This window comes from Elephas maximus, chromosome 8 (assembly GCF_024166365.1).
Source record: "Elephas maximus indicus isolate mEleMax1 chromosome 8, mEleMax1 primary haplotype, whole genome shotgun sequence".
Taxonomy (NCBI): Eukaryota; Metazoa; Chordata; class Mammalia; order Proboscidea; family Elephantidae; genus Elephas; species Elephas maximus.
The window spans coordinates 36,892,425-36,912,299 of record NC_064826.1 but is presented as its reverse complement, the minus strand read 5'-3'; the positions used below and the strand labels follow the sequence as shown (position 1 = coordinate 36,912,299).

General features: G+C 38.2%; 1 protein-coding gene and 1 non-coding gene across 2 annotated transcripts in view; one reads left to right on the top strand and one right to left on the bottom strand.

Moving 5' to 3' along the window:
* Nucleotides 1-19,875, bottom strand: part of BMT2 (base methyltransferase of 25S rRNA 2 homolog) — a 71,835-nt gene that overhangs the window by 40,262 nt on the left and 11,698 nt on the right. Inside the window, exon 2 of the mRNA XM_049893600.1 lies at nucleotides 10,507-10,648. Within this exon, the coding sequence (XP_049749557.1) occupies nucleotides 10,507-10,648 (142 nt within the window). The remainder of the gene's footprint in view (nucleotides 1-10,506; nucleotides 10,649-19,875) is intronic.
* LOC126082306 (5S ribosomal RNA) lies at nucleotides 14,583-14,701 on the top strand. Its single transcript, XR_007518543.1, has one exon. It is a non-coding gene; the product is annotated as a 5S ribosomal RNA (ribosomal RNA).

The following is a 19,875-nucleotide window of genomic DNA, read 5'->3' as shown; positions in this document are numbered from 1 at the left end:
CAAACCACATAAAGAAACAGACCATGACAGCTTCTCCAACCCCCCAAACAAAAGAATCAAAATCTTTCCCAAATGAAGATACAATCCTGGAATTATCAGATACAGAATATAAAAAACTAATTTACAGAATGCTTAAAGATATCACAAATGAAATTAGGATAACTGCAGAAAAAGCCAAGGAACACACCGATAAAACTGTTGAAGAACTCAAAAAGATTATTCAAGAACATAGTGGAAAAATTAATAAGTTGCAAGAATCCATAGAGAGACAGCATGTAGAAATCCAAAAGATTAACAATAAAATTACAGAATTAGACAACGCAATAGAAAGTCAGAGGAGCAGACTCGAGCAATTATAATGTAGACTGGGACTTCTTGAGGACCAGGGAATCAACACCAACATAGCTGAAAAAAAATCAGATAAAAGAATTAAAAAAAAAAAGAAGAAACCCTAAGAATCATGTGGGACTCTATCAAGAAGGATAACTTGCGAGTGACTGGAGTCCCAGAACAGGGAGGCGGGACAGAAAACACAGAGAAAATAGTTGAAGAACTCCTGACACAAAACTTCCCTGACATCATGAAAGACGAAAGGATATCTACCCAAGATGCTCATCGAACCCCATTTAAGATTGATCCAAAAAGAAAAACACCAAGACATCATCAAACTCGCCAAAACCAAAGACAAACAGAAAATTTTAAAAGCAGCCAGGGAGAAAAGAAAGGTTTCCTTCAAGGGAGAATCAGTAAGAATCAGTTCAGATTACTCAGCAGAAACCATGCAGGCAAGAAGGGAATGGGACGACGTATACAGAGCACTGAAGGAGAAAAACTGCCAACCAAGGATCATATATCCAGCAAAACTCTCTCTGAAATATGAAGGAGAAATTAAGATATTTACAGATAAACACAAGTTTAGAGAATTTGCAAAAACTAAACCAAGACTGCAAGAAATGCTAAAGGAGATTGTTTGGCCTGATGACCAATAATGTCAGGTACCAGCACAATACAAGGTCACAAAACAGAACGTCCTGATATCAACGCAACTCAAATAGGGAAAGCACAAAAACAAACAAATTAACATTAATTCTAAAAAATAAATAAATAAACAAAATAATACACATAACAGGAAATCATGGAAATCAATAGATAAAGGATCACAATAATCAAAAAGAGGGACTAAAATATAGGAGGCATTGAACGGCCAGATGGAGAGTGATACAAGGCGATATAGAACGATACAAGTTAGGTTTTTACTTAGAAAAATAGGGGTAAATAATAAGGTAACCACAAAAAGGAATATCAATTCCATAACTCAAGAAAAAAGCCAAGAAAAACATAACGACTCAGCAAACATAAAGTCAAACATTATGAAAATGAGGATCTCACAAGCTACTAAGAAAAACGTCTCAGCACAAAAAAGCATGTGCAAAAATGAAATGGCCAAAAACACACATGAAAAGGCATCAAAATGACAGCACTAAAAACTTATTTATCTATAATTATGCTGAATGTAAATGGACTAAATGCACCAATAAAGAGACAGAGAGTCACGGACTGGATAAAGAAACACGATCCATCTATATGCTGCCTACAAGAGACACACCTTAGACTTAGAGACACAAACAAACTAAAACTCAAAGGATGGAAAAAAATATATCAAGCAAATAATAAGCAAAAAAGAAGAGGAGTAGCAATATTAATTTCTGACAAAATAGACTTTAGACTTAAATCCGCCACAAAGGATAAAGAAGGACACTATATAATGATAAAAGGGACAATTGATCAGGAAGACATAACCATATTAAATATTTACGCACCCAATGACAGGGCTGCAAGATACATAAATCAAATTTTAACAGAATTGAAAAGTGAGATAGACACCTCCACATTTATACTAGGAGACTTCAACACACCACTTTCGGAGAAGGACAGGACATCCAGTAAGAAGCTCAACGGAGACACGGAAGACCTACTTACAACAATCAACCAACTTGACCTCATTGACTATACAGAACTCTCCACCCAACTGCTGCAAAATATACTTTCTTTTCTAGTGCACATGGAACATTCTCTAGAATAGACCACATATTAGGTCATAAAACAAATCTTTGCAGAATCCAAAACATCGAAATATTACAAAGCATCTTCTCAGACCACAAGGCAATGAAGCTAGAAATCAGTAACAGAAAAACTAGGGAAAAGAAATCAAATACTTGGAAAATGAACAATACCCTCCGGAAAAAAGACTGGGTTATAGAAGACATCAAGGAGGGAATAAGGAAATTCTTAGAAAGCAACGAGAATGAAAATACTTCCTATCAAAACCTCTGGGACACAGCAAAAGCAGTTCTCAGAGGCCAATTTATATCGATAAATGCACACATACAAAAAGAAGAAAGAGCCAAAATCAGAGAACTGCCCCGACAACTTGAACAAATAGAAAGTGCGCAACAAAAGAACCCATCAGGTACCAGAAGAAAACAAATAATAAAAACTAGAGCTGAACTAAATGAATTAGAGAACAGAAAAACAATTGAAAGAATTAACAAAGCCAAAAGCTGGTTCTTTGAAAAAATTAACAAAATTGATAAACCATTGGCTAGACTGACTAAAGAAATACAGGAAAGGAAACAAATAACCCGAATAAGAAACGAGAAAGACCACATCACAACAGAGCCAAATGAAATTAAAAGAATCATTTCAGATTACTACATAAAATTGTACTCTAACAAATTTGAAAACCTAGAAGAAATGGATAAATTCTTGGAAAAATACTACCTACCTAAACTAACACATTCAGAAGCAGATCAACTAAATAGACCCATAACAAAAAAAGAGATTGAAATGGTAATCAAAAAACTTCCAACAAAAAAAAGTCCTGGCCCAGACGGCTTCAATGCAGAGTTCTACCAAACCTTCAGAGAAGACTTAACACCATTACTCCTGAAGGTATTTCAAAGCATAGAAAAAGATGGAATACTACCCAACTCATTCTATGAAGCTACCATCTCCCTGATACCAAAACCAGGTAAAGACATTACAAAAAAAAGAAAATTTTAGACCTATATCCCTCATGAATATAGATGCAAAAATCCTCAACAAAATTCTAGCCAATAGAATTCAACAATACATCAAAAAAATAATTCACCCTGATCAAGTGGGATTTATATCAGGTATGCAAGGCTGGTTTAATATCAGAAAAACCATTAATGTAATCCATCACATAAATAAAACAAAAGATAAAAACCACATGATCTTATCAATAGATGCAGAAAAGGCATTTGACAAAGTTCAACACCCATTTATGATAAAAACTTTTACCAAAATAGGAATTGAAGGAAAATTCCTCAACATAATAAAGGGCATCTATGCAAAGCCAACAGCCAATATCACTCTAAATGGAGAGAACCTGAAAGCATTTCCCTTGAGAACAGGAACCAGACAAGGATGCCCTTTATCACCACTCTTATTCAACATTGTACTTGAAGTCCTAGCCAGGGCAATTAGGCTAGACAAAGAAATAAAGGGTATCCAGATTGGCAAGGAGGAACTAAAGCTATCACTATTTGCAGATGACATGATCGTATACATGGAAAACCCTAAGGAATCCTCCAGAAAACTACTGAAACTAATAGAAGAGTTTGGAAGAGTCTCAGGTTATAAAATAAACATACAAAAATCACTTGGATTCCTCTACATCAACAAAAAGAACACCGAAGAGGAAATAACCAAATCAATACCATTCACAGTAGCCCCCAAGAAGATAAAATACTTAGGAATAAATCTTACCAAGGATGTAAAAGACCTATACAAAGAAAACTACAAAGCTCTACTACAAGAAATTAAAAAGGACATACTTAAGTGGAAAAACATACCTTGCTCATGGATAGGAAGACTTAACATAGTAAAAATGTCTATTCTACCAAAAGCCATCTATACATATAACGCACTTCCGATCCAAATTCCAATGTCATATTTTAAGGAGATAGAGAAACAAATCACCAATTTCATATGGAAGGGAAAGAACCCCCGGATAAGCAAAGCATTACTGAAAAAGAAGAAGAAAGTGGGAGGCCTCACTCTACCTGATTTCAGAACCTAGTATACAGCTACAGTAGTCAAAACAGCCTGGTACTGGTACAACAACAGGCACATAGACCAATGCAACGGAATTGAGAACCCAGATATAAATCCATCCACGTATAAGCAGCTGATATTTGACAAAGGACCAGTGTCAGTCAATTGGGGAAAAGATAGTCTTTTTAACAAATGGTGCTGGCATAACTGGATATCCATTAGCAAAAGAATGAAACAGAACCCATACCTCACACCATGCACAAAAACTAACTCCAAGTGGATCAAAGACCTAAACATAAAGACTAAAACGATAAAGATCATGGAAGAAAAAATAGGGACAACCCTAGGAGCCCTAATACAGGGCATAAACAGAATACAAAACATTACCAAAAATGATGAAGAGAAACCTGATAACTGGGAGCTCCTAAAAATCAAATACCTATGCTCATCTAAAGACTTCACCAAAAGAGTAAAAAGACCACCTACAGACTGGGAAAGAATATTCAGCTATGACATCTCAGACCAGCGCCTGATCTCTAAAATCTACATGATTCTGTCAAAACTCAACCACAAAAAGACAAACAACCCAATCAAGAAGTGGGCAAAGGATATGAACACACATTTCACTAAAGAAGATATTCAGGCAGCCAACAGATACATGAGAAAATGCTCCCGATCTTTAGCCATTAGAGAAATGCAAATTAAAACTACGATGAGATTCCATCTCACACCAACTAGACTGGCATTAATCCAAAAACACAAAATAATAAATGTTGGAGAGGCTGCGGAGAGATTGGAACTCTCATACACTGCTGGTGGGATTGTAAAATGGTACAACCACTGTGGAAATCCATCTGGCGTTATCTTAAACACTTAGAAATAGAACTACCATACAACCCAGAAATCCCACTCCTCGGAATATACCCTAGAGATACAAGAGCCTTCACACAGATATATGCACACCCATGTTTATTGCAGCTCTGTTTACAATAGCAAAAAGCTGGAAGCAACCAAGGTGTCCATCAACGGACGAACGGGTAAATAAATTGTGGTATATTCACACAATGGAATACTACGCATCGATAAAGAACAGTGACGAATCTCTGAAACATTTCATAACATGGAGGAATCTGGAAGGCATTATGCTGAGCGAAATGAGTCAGAGGCAAAAGGACAAATATTGTATAAGACCACTATTATAAGATCTTGAGAAATAGAAAAAACAGAGAAGAACACATACTTTTGTGGTTACAAAGGAGGGAGGGAGGGAGGGAGGGAGGGAGGGAGGGATAGGGCTTTTTACTGATCAATCAGTAGATAAGAACTGCTTTGGGTGAAGGGAAAGACAACACTCAATACAAGGAAGGTCAGCCTAATTGGACCGGACTAAAAGCAAAGAGGTTTCCGGGATAAAATGAAAGCTTCAAAGGTCAGCGGAGCAGGGGCTGAGGTCGGGGGAACTTGGTTTGAGGGGACTTCTAAGTCAATGGGCAAAATAATTCTATTATGAAAACATTCTGCATCCCACTTTGAATTGTGGCGCCTGGGGTCCTAAATGCCAACAAGCGGCCATCTAAGATACATCAATTGGTCTCAACCCACCTGGAGCAAAGGCAAAGGAAGAACACCAAGGTCACACGACAACTAAGAACCCAAGAGACAGAAAGGGCCACATGAACCAGAGACCTACATTATCCTGAGACCAGAAGAACTAGCTGGTGCCCGGCCACAATCGATGTCTGCACTGTCAGGGAGCACAACAGACAACTCCTGAGGGAGCAGGAGACCAATGGGATACAGACCCCAAATTCTCATAAAAAAAAACCATACCTAATGGTATGACTGCGACTAGAGGAATCCCAGAGACAATGCTCCCCAGAACTTCTGATGCCACAGGACAGGAACCATCCCCGAAGACAACTCATCAGGCATGAAAAGGACTGGTCAGTGGTGGGGAGAGAGATGCTGATGAAGAGTGAGCTAATTAAATCAGGTGGACACTGGAGAGTGTGTTGACAACTCTTGACTGGAGGGGGGATGGGAAGATAGAGAGAGAGAGAAGATGGCAAAATTTGCACGAAATGAGAGACTGAAAGGGCTGACTCAATAGGGGGAGAGCAAGTGGGAGAAGGGAGTAAGATGTATGTAAACCTACATGTGACAGACTGATTGGAATGGTAAATGTTCACTTGAAGCTTATTAAAAATTAATTAAAAAAAAAAATCTAGAGGCAATAAAAAGGGACTAATACATGTAACTATGTAAAACCTTCTTGTCGGGGAGCCCTGGTGGTGAAGTGGTTAAGTACACGGATGCTAATGGAAAAAGTCGAGGTTTCAACCCACAAGCTGCTCTGCAGGAGAAAGATGTGGCACTCTGCTTCCATAAAGATTTACATCCTTGGAAGCCCTATGGGGGTAGTTCAACTCAGTCCTTGATTCCTGAGAGGTAATCTTTAAACCCTTGGAATTTCCTCAGTGACTGAAGTGTCTTCCTTATCTATGAGGGCTCCCAAACAGCCTGACAGGTTATGCTAATGAGATGACTCTTGGGTAGGGATTGGCCAGGCCAGTCTGACCTCAGAGGAGGCAGACTGGAGGTTGAGTTCAACTATGTGGGCAGATTCAATCAATAATGCCAATGTAGTAACAACCCATTGCCGCCCACAGGATTCCAAATCATAGCGACCCTACAGGACAGAGTAGAACTGCTCCAAAGGGTTTCCAAGGAGTAGACTGTGGATTCGAACTGCCAGCCTTTTGGTTAGCAGCTGAGCTCTTAAGCACCATGCCACCAGGCCAATGCAATAGAACCTTATATAAAAGCTCTGGACACTGAATCTTCATAAGCTTCCTGGTTAGTGAAAGACAAAGGTGCTCAAAAGGGTGATGTGTCCCTTTTTGAGACATGGAAGCACTGTACCGGGAACCCTCTCATTCCTTGCCCTATGTGTTTCTTCATTTGTATCCTTTTTGCTACAGTAAAACTGTAATCAAACGTACAGCACTTTTCTTAGTCTATGAGTCATTATAGTCAATTACTGAACCCAATGGAGTAGTAGGAGCCAACAAGCCAGAAGTAAGAGTGTCATGGGGACCTCCCAACTTGCGGCTAGTGACTGAAGTCTTGGGCAGACTTGGCAGTCTGGAAGACTGTGCTTCAGCTTGTGAGGTCTGACCTAGCTCTGGTGGTTAGGGTCACAGGACAGAGTGCTCCATTTGCATTTAATGTCAGAATGGAGTGAATCAGAAGAAATTGGATTTAATTGATCCAACTTACTTTTTCATGGCAAAAAAAAATAAATAAATAACGTACGCAAAATCACAAACGAAGGGCACAAGATGAGTAAATTATATAAAGAAAGCTTTCAAAAAATCAAGGAAAAAAACACCAGAAAACACGAACACAAAACTCAGAGAAAAAAAGGAAGGCAAATGATTCCTAAATATATGAAAAGGTGTTCAGCCTCATTCATAAAAGAGATGCAAATTAAACCTATACAAAGATACCAATTCCTGTCTATCAGATTGGCAGAAGTTCAACAGTTTACACACACATTCCACTGGTAAGACTGTGGAGAAATAGGCATTCTTATTTTTTGCTGGTGGAATTGCAAAATGACATAAACCCCTAGGGAGCACAATTTTGCAATATCTAACAAAATGAAACGTGAATTTACTCTTTTACCCTGCAATTTCACTTCTAGGAGTCTAAAAAGATACAATGGAAAAAATACAAAAGGAATATGCACAAGGTTATTCATCACAGAATTATTCATAACAGCAAAAGTTTATAAATAACTCATGAAAATGAGGAAGATATCTATATACCAAATGGAGTGATGACTAGGATATATTTTTAACTAAAAAAGAAAGGTAGAGAACAGAGTATATACTACCATCTGTACAGATAGGAAAGGACAGATATATATGTACAAACACATACATACACGTATCTATATCTATCTGAATTTGCTTCCTTTTGCAAAAGGAAATATTAGTAGGATAAACAAGAAATAAATGATTACTTTCAGGGGGTAGGAGCAAACAGAAAATGGAAGGGAGCCTTTTCTGAGTATACCTTTTTTGTTAAGTTTAAACTTCTGAATCATGTAAATATTTTATATTCCCCCAAATCAAAACAAAATAGGAGGAAACGTCCCCCACCCATAACGTGGAAAATAAATTGAAACCATTTGTACTGCAAACTGGTAATATAACCACACAGAAAAGAACTGTTTTAAGTATCTCTTGAATACAGTACTTTGACTTTTGGTGGGGTATGTTTTAAAGACAAAAAAACTGCAAAGAAATCTTAAACTCTGCTCAGTTATTTTATCGTTAGAAGAGTAGTAATGTGATTTTGAAATTATTTGCTGTAAATTTTAGGGTAAGACAAATGTATCAATGTTATTCAGAGCTAAGTCCTTCAGCGTAACAGAAAAGTGAAGTGTGAGGCAGATCATTTTTTTCAAGAAGAAGGTACAAGCAAATGCTCCTATGAGAATACCACATATCAAGGTCTATTTAAAAAATAAAGTTTGAAGGCTTGCCTGCTGTATCAAAATACTAATTTAAAAGTAGTACTGCTATAACCAAGAATGATAGTGGTGTCCTGACTGGATTACATTACCTTCTGTTACAAGGGAAATATTTGTGTTTCTTAGCTTGAAGGGAAACTGCATATTCTGTAGAACGATCAGATTTATAACTATTTTCGCTGTAGAACCAGGCAAACAAAACCAAACATTTTCATTCCAAGCATCTCATTTCCTATCATTCTGGCTCCTTCCTTTAGTAACCCAAAACTCCACAATTCTTTGATTCTACAATCCACTGAAGTTACTCCCTTTTCATTGCTCCTCACTCACCTCATATTTTCAACTCCCTTCTTACGTATCATAATCACCATACTGTGCACACTGTCATTCCCTTGCCCAACTCTTGAGTCATTACACTCATTTGAGCAGCAACCCTATTACACTGTCCTGTCCACTCACACTCTCTCTCCAAGAAAATTGTTTCATATAACTTTGTTCCTTGATTATTGTAGTAGCTTCCCGACTGGATTCCTTATCCCTTCTACAGTCTATTTTTAACACAACAGTTAATTTTTAAAAATTGTTAACACTTTAAAAGGTTAATGAAATCTGATCACTCCTCTTGTTAAAACTTCTGATGGCCTTCCATATCACTCAGAAGAAAAGCCAATGTCTTTACAATGTCCTGCAAGACCCTACAAAATCTAGCTGTTCATAATCTTCCCCTTCTCATTCTGCTCTAGCCACACTGGTTTCCTTGCTGTTTCTGAAAAATGCCAGCATTCTCCTGCCTTGTACTTGGGGACTGTTCTCTTATTTCATTTATTTTGTGCATGTCACTTGTGAGTACCCCCTTCTCTGTATATTCCATTTTAAACTTTTATTTTTCTCGTGGTACTTACATTTGTCTTACCTAGTATATATTTATGTATCGTTGCTTGCCCCTCACCCCCACTGGCATGTAAACTCTGTGACAGCAGGAATTTTGTCTGTCTAGTTCACTGTGGTGCTCCCAAGTGCCTAAGATAGTGCCTGGTACACAGTAGACAATTACTAAATAATCTATTAAATGAGTGAATAAACTAAGTTAAACACATACTCTTCTTTGGATTATTTCTTTACAGAATGAAATATGTATCATTATATAATTTTTAAACGGGATTAAAATAGGAATTTTGAAAAAAGAAGAATTAAAATGAAATATAAACTCGGAGTTACCATGAACTTTTTCCATTCAGAAAGATAAAGGTTTGTTTTCTGGGAATTAGTTTTTAAGTAAGTCAATACACATATCCACTTTCATAATCTTACCATCTTGAAAAAGCTGATCAGCAGTATTTTATATGCTGATGTTTTTAACATTAGAGCCTTACGTTATGAGAAAATGAACATTATCCAAAGGCAATTCCAATGTTGGAATACGCTGAATCACATGTCAAAAGTTAAGGATTTAAAAACTTCTAAGATGTTCCCAAATTTTAAACTACAAGAAATATTCACTTTTACCTGATTCCAAATATGGATAATTATAAAAAAAAAAATTTCTGTAACTTATTAATGATGAATTAAGTATTAAATCTTTTGTATTTTATATGTATTAAATATATTTAAAGTAATATTTTTGAAAAGTTAAAACAGAAAATTAAAAACTATGTCAAAAGAGAACAATTTGATTTATAAAAAAGATGAATGACATAAACCTAGGGAAACTGAGGCAAGGGGGAGAAGTATTTAAAAGATATTACCCATTTAAAAATATCTCCTGTTTTCCATGTTGATAACATAAATTATAAAACACACAAGCATCACTTACATTTAAGAGTTTAAAGAGTACAATAGAAACCAAAAATGTTAATTCATAATAACAAGTTCATAATAACACTCACCTACAACACCATTCAATACGACCTTCGCCCTCACAAGTTTTTGCCCAATGATTATCTGCCAAATTCTTCATGGCAACAGCATATTCACAAAGTGTTTCCTCGTCCTCACAATGTTCTCGCCAGATCTTATCAAAGTCTCCCACTAGAAACAAGGAAAAAAGTAAATTAAGTTAACGTCAAAACATATTCAGGCTCTTACAAGTTTCAGCATAATCTAAAATTATTTAAAGATGAGTATAAGCAAAATCATGAAATTAAACTAAATAAATATTGAGTTCCTATGGGTTTATATTTTATAAGTTCCTTTATGTATAATTTTAATTTTGATGATTTAATAATCAAATGTGGAGAATTAAAAGACCTGGACACTTGCTCTGGCTCTAAAATTCATTAATTAACAATGAGATGTTGAAAGAGGACTTACCTTTTCTATGCCTGTTCTTTAATCTATAAAAAATAGATTTTATTAGTATTTTCAAAATCATGGTCTTTGATATGGTAAAAGGAGTGATTTAAACAAAAGTTCTATGATCATATGTGCTGGGAAGAACTATACAAATTTCCTTTCTATAAGACTTCTTAGTTTGGATTCTACAGAAGGCACAATCTAAGACAAGGTCCTAGGTGCAAGTAGCTTATTTGGGAGGGAATCCCAGGAAACAGGAGTGAGGGAGTGAAGATGAAGCAAGAAAAGAGAAAAAGCCAACACAAGGGTACATTCTTGAGGTTGCTCCTATGGGCAACAGAGAAGCACACGAAATGCTTCTTGGACTTGTCCACCTACAGAATAGGAGGCTGAAACATGTATCCAGTGGTTCCCACTTCATTGAGGATTGTTAACAACCTGCACTTCTAGTCTGGTCTCAGATGCTGAATAAGGTGACATCTTCCGTGGCACCAGCAGTGCAGGAGAAAGACAGAAAGTAGAAAAGAGAGCTGCATACATATAAAGTGTGACTCTGGGTAAGCTCACACTGAACAGTCCATCACAGCTAAGGACCAAGAATATACGATATGGGGGCACCAGAGGTGTCTATTACAAATTCTCAGAGTCCTAAACATGCCACTGTACACTCTACTAGCTTTAAGATGCAAAAACAAAACTGTGTATGTACACAAAACCTATTCCCACAGTTTTTTTTAGAAGACCTCTAGTTTTTCTCACTCCTCAAAATTCTCTTTAAATATTTCCATTTCTTAGGAAGTTTTAAGGCTTAGTGCCTGGTCCGCAAAGTCTCTCAAACGTGCTGTACTGAAACTGATCCTCTGGTTACTAGATGCATGATTGGTAAAGTATAGCACACTTAATATATAACTGAGAGTAACCAAGGCAATTGTATATGCTTTTTATTCTTTCAACAGATTTGCTGAAAATCTACTGTCTCAAATGCTATAGAGAGTAACGAAGTGAATGAGAGGGAGTTGGCACCAAAGGAAGGGGAAGTACATGTAATAAATTGTGACAGACACTATGCTAGACATATGAAATTAATATGGTCCCTATATAGGGTCACTATGAATCGAAACTGACTAGATGGCAATGGGTTTGGTTTTTGGTATATTCCAGGTAAAGTATCCTGGGCCCAAAACTTTTAACTCATGTCTTTATTCAACAAAAATGTATAAAATCCCTACTACGGGGCACACATTATAGTAAAAACCTACTGGTATGGAATTGGAAAAAAAACACATACTTAGTCTTCAGTTAAGGGAAAATTTCACTTCTCAGGATACCCCTGAAATTGCTGTTTGTTTTAAGATAAACTTACTAAACAAAAACAGAACGGTAAAAATTCAGTTTTTCTTAATAGCCCATTATTATTTAAGCAATATTAAAAATAACACTATTTAACATTTAAATAAAACATATTCAAAATAATCTATGATTTGAATTCTAAAAGTTAAAAAAGAGTTAAGTTGACCAGTGCCCACTACACATATTCCAGACCTTTCTGCTGACTGAGTCAAACTGCGCGCACACACACACGAAATACGTTAAACTCAGTTCTAAAGATTTTTTTAAAATTACTTAGTAATTACGTGAATATTTAAAAGACTGTTTTTTACTTAAAAGGACAATATTTTTCATTATCAAAAGGCAAATCAGGAACTTGAACGTCCTGAGGTCTGCATCAAAACTCTAGTTAATACAGTACAAGAAATGCTTTGTTATTCAAGTCCAATTAATCACAACTCCCAAATGAAACAGTAATTAGCCTTATGACTTATTTTAATATATTGGCATTTTTGAATGATTCAAAATAATTGTGATTAATGATCCATTTCTTACAAGAATCCCAGCAAAAATGAATGTCTTGAAGTAAATATATAAATTTGTAAATATTTTTAAAAATTACCTTGAGTGAAAATTGTTTTCTGTGATAACAATGACAAAACACAAATCCAAAATGCAGTAAAAAATCAACATACACAGATTTTCTTACATTAAAAATTTCAATAATGCATTTAATAAAGTCAGTCTGTACATCATTATGAATATTTAGAGACCTAACTTACATATTCTTTGCATATACATTATGGCCAATGTAAGTACAACACAAACAACTTAGCCAAAAAGAGAAAGAGAGGACTAAAGCTTCAATGAGTACACATACCTCACTTCTCCCACGTACAGATACTTTAAAAATTTTTAGAAAGCACAATTTAAAAATATATACCCTACAGCCTAATTTGAAATTAGTAGTTAATACACAATTTATACCCATTGCCATCAAGTCAATTCCAACTTGTAGCAACCCCGTAGGACAGAGCACAACTGCCCCATAGGGTTTCCAAGGCTATAAATCTATGGAAGCAGAATGTTACCTGAACTAATGGGTAATAGGGGTAGTGGTGGGGGAGGGGGGCAGAAGCGTCCAGGAGCCATTCATCCTCAGTGCTAACTCGAAGACATAAAGACAGATGCTTGTTGTTGTAGTTCAGTGCCACTGAGTTGGTTCACAACAGAACAAAATGCTGCCTGGTCCTGCACCATCCTCACGATAGTTGTTATGCTTGAGCCCACTGTTACAGCCACTGCATCAATCCACGTGGAAGACCTAGTCTCGCCACCCTTGCTATAAGGAGCATTCTGGCTGAATTTCTTCGAAGACAGATTTGTTCATTCTTTTGGCAATCCATGGTATATTCAATATTCTTCGCCAACACCATAATTCAAAGGCATCCTTATACGTTGTCCAGCTTTCGCGTGCAAATGAGGAGACTGAAAACACCATGGCTTGGGTCAGGTGCAACTTAGTTTTTAAAGTGATAGTTTTGCTTTTTAACACTTTAAAGAGGGCTTTTGCAGCAGGTTTGCCCAATGCATCTTTTGATTTTTTCTTTTTAATTGTGCTTTAGGTGAAAGTTTACAGCTCAAGTTAATTTCTCATACAAAAATTTACACACATATTGTTATGTGACCCTAGCTGCAACCCCTATAATGTGACAGCACACTCCCTTTTCCACCCCAAGTTTCCTGTGTCCATTCAACCAGCTCCTATCCCTTTCTGCCTTCTCATCCCACCTCCGGACAGGAGCTGCCCATTTAGTCTCCTGCACTAGGTACCTAACTGAACTAAGAAGCACACTCTTAAAGAGTATTATTTTATGTTTTATAGTCCAGTCTAATCTTTGTCTGAAGAGTTGGCTTCAGGAATGGTTTTAGTTCCGGGTTTACAGAGAGTCTGGGGCCCATGTCTTATGGAGTTCCTCTAGTATCAGTAAGACCACTAAGTCTGGTCTTTTTACTTGAATTTGAGTTCTGCCCCACACTATTCTACTTCTCTGTCTGAGATTCTCTGTTGTGTTCCCTGTCAGGGCAGTCACTGGAGGTAGCTGGGCACCACCTAGTTCTTCTGGTCTCAAGCTGATGGAGTCTCTGGTTTAAGTGGCCCTTTTGTCTCTTGGGCTAATATTTTCCTCAACTCTTTGGTGTTCTTCATTCTCCTTTGCTTCAGGTGGGCTGGGACCAATTGATACATCTTAGATGGCGGCTCACAAGCTTTTAGGGTCCCAGGCGCCACTCACCAAAGTGGGATGCAGAACATTTTAATAAACTTTGTTATGCCAGTTGCATCTACAGCCATACCACCCTGAACGTGCTCGATCTCGTCTGATCTCAGAAGCTAAGCAGGGTCGGGCCTGGTTAGTACTTGGATGGGAGACCGCCTGGGAATAGCGGGTGCTGTAGGCTTTGGACTCAAAGAGACCCTATACGGCAGGGTAGAACTGCCCTACAGAGTTTCCAAGGAGCACCTGGCAGATTCGAACTGCTGACCTTTCGGTTAGCAGCCGTAGCATTTAACTACTACGCCACCAGGGTTTCTGAGTCAGAATCGACTCGACAGCGGCGGGTTTGGTTTGGGTTTGGTAGGCTTTGGAAACCCTGGTGGTACAGTGGTTAAATGCTATAGCTGCTAACCAAACGGTCAGCAGTACAAATCTGCCAGGCGCTCCCTGGAAACTCTATGGGGCAGTTCTACTCTGTCCTATAGGGTCACTATGAGTCGGAATCGACTCAACGGCACTGCATTTGGTTTTTTTTGGTTATGCCAATTGCCCTAGATGTCCCCTGAAACCATGGCCCCCAGACCTAGGCCCCTGCCACTCTGTCCCTCGAAGCGTTTGGCTGTATTCAGGAAACTTTGTAGCTTTTGGTTTAGTCCAGTTGTGCTGACTTCCCCTGTATTGTGTGTTGTTCTTCCCTTAACCTGAGATAATTCTTGTCTATTATCTGGAGAGTGAATTCCCCTCTCCCTCCCTCCCCACCCTCATAACCATCAAAGAATGTTTTATGTGTTTAAACCTTTTCTTGAGTCCTTATTAACAGCAGTCTTATACAGTATTTGTCCCTTTGCAACTGACTAACTTTACTCAGCATAATGCCTTCCAGATTCATCCATGTTGTGAGATGTTTCAAGGATTCATCATCGTTCTTTAATGTGGCATAGTATTTCACTGTATGACTATACCATAATTTGTTTATCCACTCATCTGTTGACAGGCACCTAAGTTGTTTCCATTTTTTGGCTATTGTGAACAGTGCTGCAATGAGCATCGGTGTGCCCATATTTATTTGTGTGATGTTCTTATTTCTCTAGGATATAATACGAGGCGTGGGATTGCTGCATCATATGGTACTTCAATTTCTAGCTTTTTAAGGAAGTGCCAAATCAATTTCCAAAGTGGTCATACATTTTACATTCCCACCAGCAGTAAGTAAGTGTTCTAGTCTCTCTACAACTTCTCCAGCATTTATTACTTTGTGTTTTTTGGATTAATGCTAGCCTTGTTGGGGTGAGATGGTTGGTATCTCATTGTACTTTTGATTTGCATTTCTCTAATGGCTAATGATCATGAGCATTTCCTCATATATCTGTTAGCTGCCTGAATGCCTCCTTTGGTGAGGTGCCTGTTCATATCCTTGCCCATTTTTTAATTGGGTTGTCTTTTTGTTGCTGAGGACTTGTACTATCTCGTAGATTTTAGAGATTAGACTCTGAGCGGATATGTCGTAGTCAAACATTTTTTCCCAGTCTGTAGGTTGTCTTTAGACTCTTTTGGTAAAATCTTTTGATGAGCATGAGTGTTTTACTTTTAGAAGCACCCAGTTATCCAGGTTCTCTTCTGGTGTTTGTACAGTTAGCCATGTTGTGTATTCTGTTTATGCCATATATTAGGGCTCCTAGTGTTGTCCCTATTTTTTCGTCAATGATCTTTATCATTTTAGATTTTATATTTAGGTCTTTGATCCATTTTGAGTTAGTTTTTGTAGATGGTGTGAGGTATTAGTCTTGTTTCATTTTTTTGCAGATGGATATCCAGTTACACCAGCATCATTTGTTAAAGACTGTCTTTCCCCATTTAATGGACTTTTGACCTTTTTCAAATATCAGCTGCTCATAGGTGGATGAATTTATGTCTGGATTTTCAATTCTGTTCCGCTGGTCTATGTAACTGCTGTTGTACCAGTTATGAGGTTGTTTTGAGTACCATGGCATATAATAGGTAGTGTGAGGCCTCCACTTTATTTTTCTTCTAATGCTTTACTTAACCAGGGCCTCTTCCCTTTCCAAATGAAGTTGGTGATTTGTTTCTCCATCTAATTAAAAAATGTTGTTGGAATTTGAATCAGGATTGCATTGTTATCTGTAGATTGTTTTGGGAAGAACTGTCATTTTCACGATGTTGAGTCTTCCTATCCAAGAGCAAGGTATGTTCTTCCACTTATGTAGGTCTCTTTTGGTTCCTTGCAGTAGTGTCTTAGTTTTCTTCGTCTGGGTCTTTTACACCATTCCTCTTCGAGCTGTCATTCCCAGCATAGTAGACTATATGATTGTTCAATTCAAAATGCCCAATGCCAGTCCATTTCAGCTCACTAATGCCTAGGATATCGATGTTTATGCGTCCCATTTCATTTTTGACGATTTCCAATTTTCCTAGATTCATACTTCGTACATTCCAGGTTCCGATTATTACTGGATGTTTGCAGCTGTTTCTTCTCATTTTGAGTCATGCCACATCAGCAAATGAAGGTTCCAAAAGCTTTACTCCATCCACGTCATTAAGGTCGACTCTACTTTGAGGAGGCAGCTCTTCCCCAGTCATCTTTTGAGTGCCTTCCAACCTGGCGGGCTCATCTTCCAGCACTATATCAGACAATGTCCCACTACTATTCATAAGGTTTTCACTGGCTAATGCTTTTCAGAAGTAGACTGCCGGGTCCTTCTTCCTAGTCTGGAAGTGCAGCTGAAACCTGTCCTCCATGGGTGACCCTGCTGGTATCTGATTACCAGTGGCACAGCTTCCAACACCACAGCAACACACAAGCCCCACCGTACGACAAACTGACAGATACGTCTGATGTGTAGGATTGTTCACTTCTTTGTGGTTACCTTAATATTTACTTCTATTTTTCTAAGTTTAAACCAATCTTATTTCTTGATATCACCTTGATTTCTTCTCCAAGTGAAAGTTCTATAACTGCATTATTTAGACCCTCTTTTTTGTTTTAATGTTGTCATCTTTTACATATTGATGTCTCTGTTTCCCTGTCTTCAGTGTTACAACTTTGATTTATTTTTGTGATTTCCCTATCTGGGTTGATATCTGGTTGTTCTGTCCTGTGTTCTAGTCTGGGGTTGTTATCTGGTGTTACTGATTTTCTAACTGGAGGACTCCCGTTAGTATTTCCTGTAATTTTGGTTTGGTTTTCACAAATTCCATAAACTTCCGTTTATCGGGAAATGCCCTAATTTCACCATCATATTTGAGAGAGAGTTTTTCTGGATACATAACTCTCAGCTGGCATTTTTCCTTCAAGGCTTTATATGTGTCATCGCACTGCCTTCTTGCCTGCATGGTTTCTGTTGAGTAGTCCGAGTTTAGTCTTATTGACTCTCCTTTGTAGAGAACTTTTCGTTTATCCCTAGCTGCTCTTAAAATTCTCTCTTTACCTTTGGTTTTCTCAAGTTTGATTATAATATATGTTGGTAACTTTCTTTGGGGATCTACCCTGATAGATGAGTTTCTGGGATGGATATTGTCTTGGTTATCTAGTGCTGCTATAAAAGAAATGTCACAAGTGGATGGCTTTAACAAATAGAAATTTATTCTCTCACAGTCTAAAAGACTACGAGTCCAAACTCAGGATACCAGCTCCAGGGGAAGGCCTTCTCTTCTTGATTCTGGAGGAAGGTCCTTGTCATCAGTCTTCCCCTGATCGAGGAGCTTCTCAGGGCAGGGACACCAGGTACAAACGATGCATGCTCCTGCTCTTCACTCTTGGTGGTATGGGGTCCCTAGGTCTCTCCACTCACTTCTCTCCTTTATATCTCAAAAGAGACTGGGTCGAGACACTATTTAATCTTGTAGATCTCATCAATATAGCTTCCGCTAACCCATCTCATTACATCATAGTGATAGGATTTACAACACATACGGAAACCACATCATATGACAAAATGGTAGGTAGAGAATCATACAATACTCGGTATCATGACCTAGCCAAGTTGACAGATATTTTTTGGGGACACAATTCAATCCATGACATATATCTTCCCATCTTTCATGATATCAGGGAAGTTTATTGCCAACAAATCTTCAACAAGTCTCTGTATTCTCTTATACCCCCTGTTCTGGCATGCCAATCACTCATAGGTTATTTCCAGTCCCAGATAATTCCTAGGGTTTCTTCATTTTTTATAATTCTTTTATCTGATTTTTCCTCAAATAAATTGGTGTCAAGTGTTCTAATTAATCTCACTAATTCTGACTTCCACTGCCTCAATTCTGCTCCTATGACTTTCTACTGAGTTGTCTAATTCTGAAATTTTATTGTTATCTTTTGGATCTCTGTTTGCTGTCCCTCTATGGATTCTTGCAGCCTGTTTGTCATTATGCTCTTTATGATCTTAAGCTTCTCTGTTGCTTTTTCTGTGTGCTCCTTGGCTTAGTCTGCATCTTGCCTGATCTCCTTTCTGATCTCTTGAAGAGCTCTGTATATTAATCTTTGGAATTCTACCTCTGGTAATTCCAAAACCTTTTCTTCCTTCGGGAAGTTTGTTGGTTCTTTGTTTTGGTCGCTTACTGAGGCTGTCATGGTCTGCCTCTTTATGTGATTTCATATTCACTGTTGTATCGAAGCCATCAATAAACTATTATATTTATTTTATGTTTGCTTACTGTGTCTTAGCTTTTCGTTTTGTTTTGATATGCTCAAATAGGCTGATCGCATGAACTAGTTTGACTACTGGCATCTTTGAAGCTCTCACGTCCTGCACCTGGTGGTTAGAGCTGTTACTAGGTATGCGAGCCCAGGAGGAGTCCTTTTACTTTTCTTTTGTGGATTCAGCCCAGGTGTCCCGGTTGTCAGTCACTGAGTGTGTGGTGCAGGCTCTCATCTACAGTTCTAGGCAGGCAGGACTACTTAGGGATGATTGGAGTAGGCACAGGCATCTGGATGCAGTAGGGGGTATGTGCTGAGCAAGGTAGGAGGCTGACAGCTGCCTGAGCGCCTGGGCGGAAAGCGTGTTCCTGTTCTCTAGAGCGTGTACATGGGTAGGTTTTACAGTCAGACTTAGAGTGCCCAGTACTGTTGGCTGTAAGGACTGGGAAGCACCACTTATTCTCAGACCCCTGTCACAGGTGGCTAGGTGGAGTGTATGGAGCGATCAGCCCTCAGACTCCTGACATAGGTAGGTGACGACCCTGCTTCGTGGGCAGGGTGGTGTCAAATGTCGTGAATCTGCCACTCCCCCTTAGCTGCTGTAGTTGAAAATAGGCCTCAGATATATATCCTGTTGTACTGTGTTAACGTGGGCCTATGTTGTTGAAGTGGGCCCACACAGGTCTAGGCAGGGGTAAAAG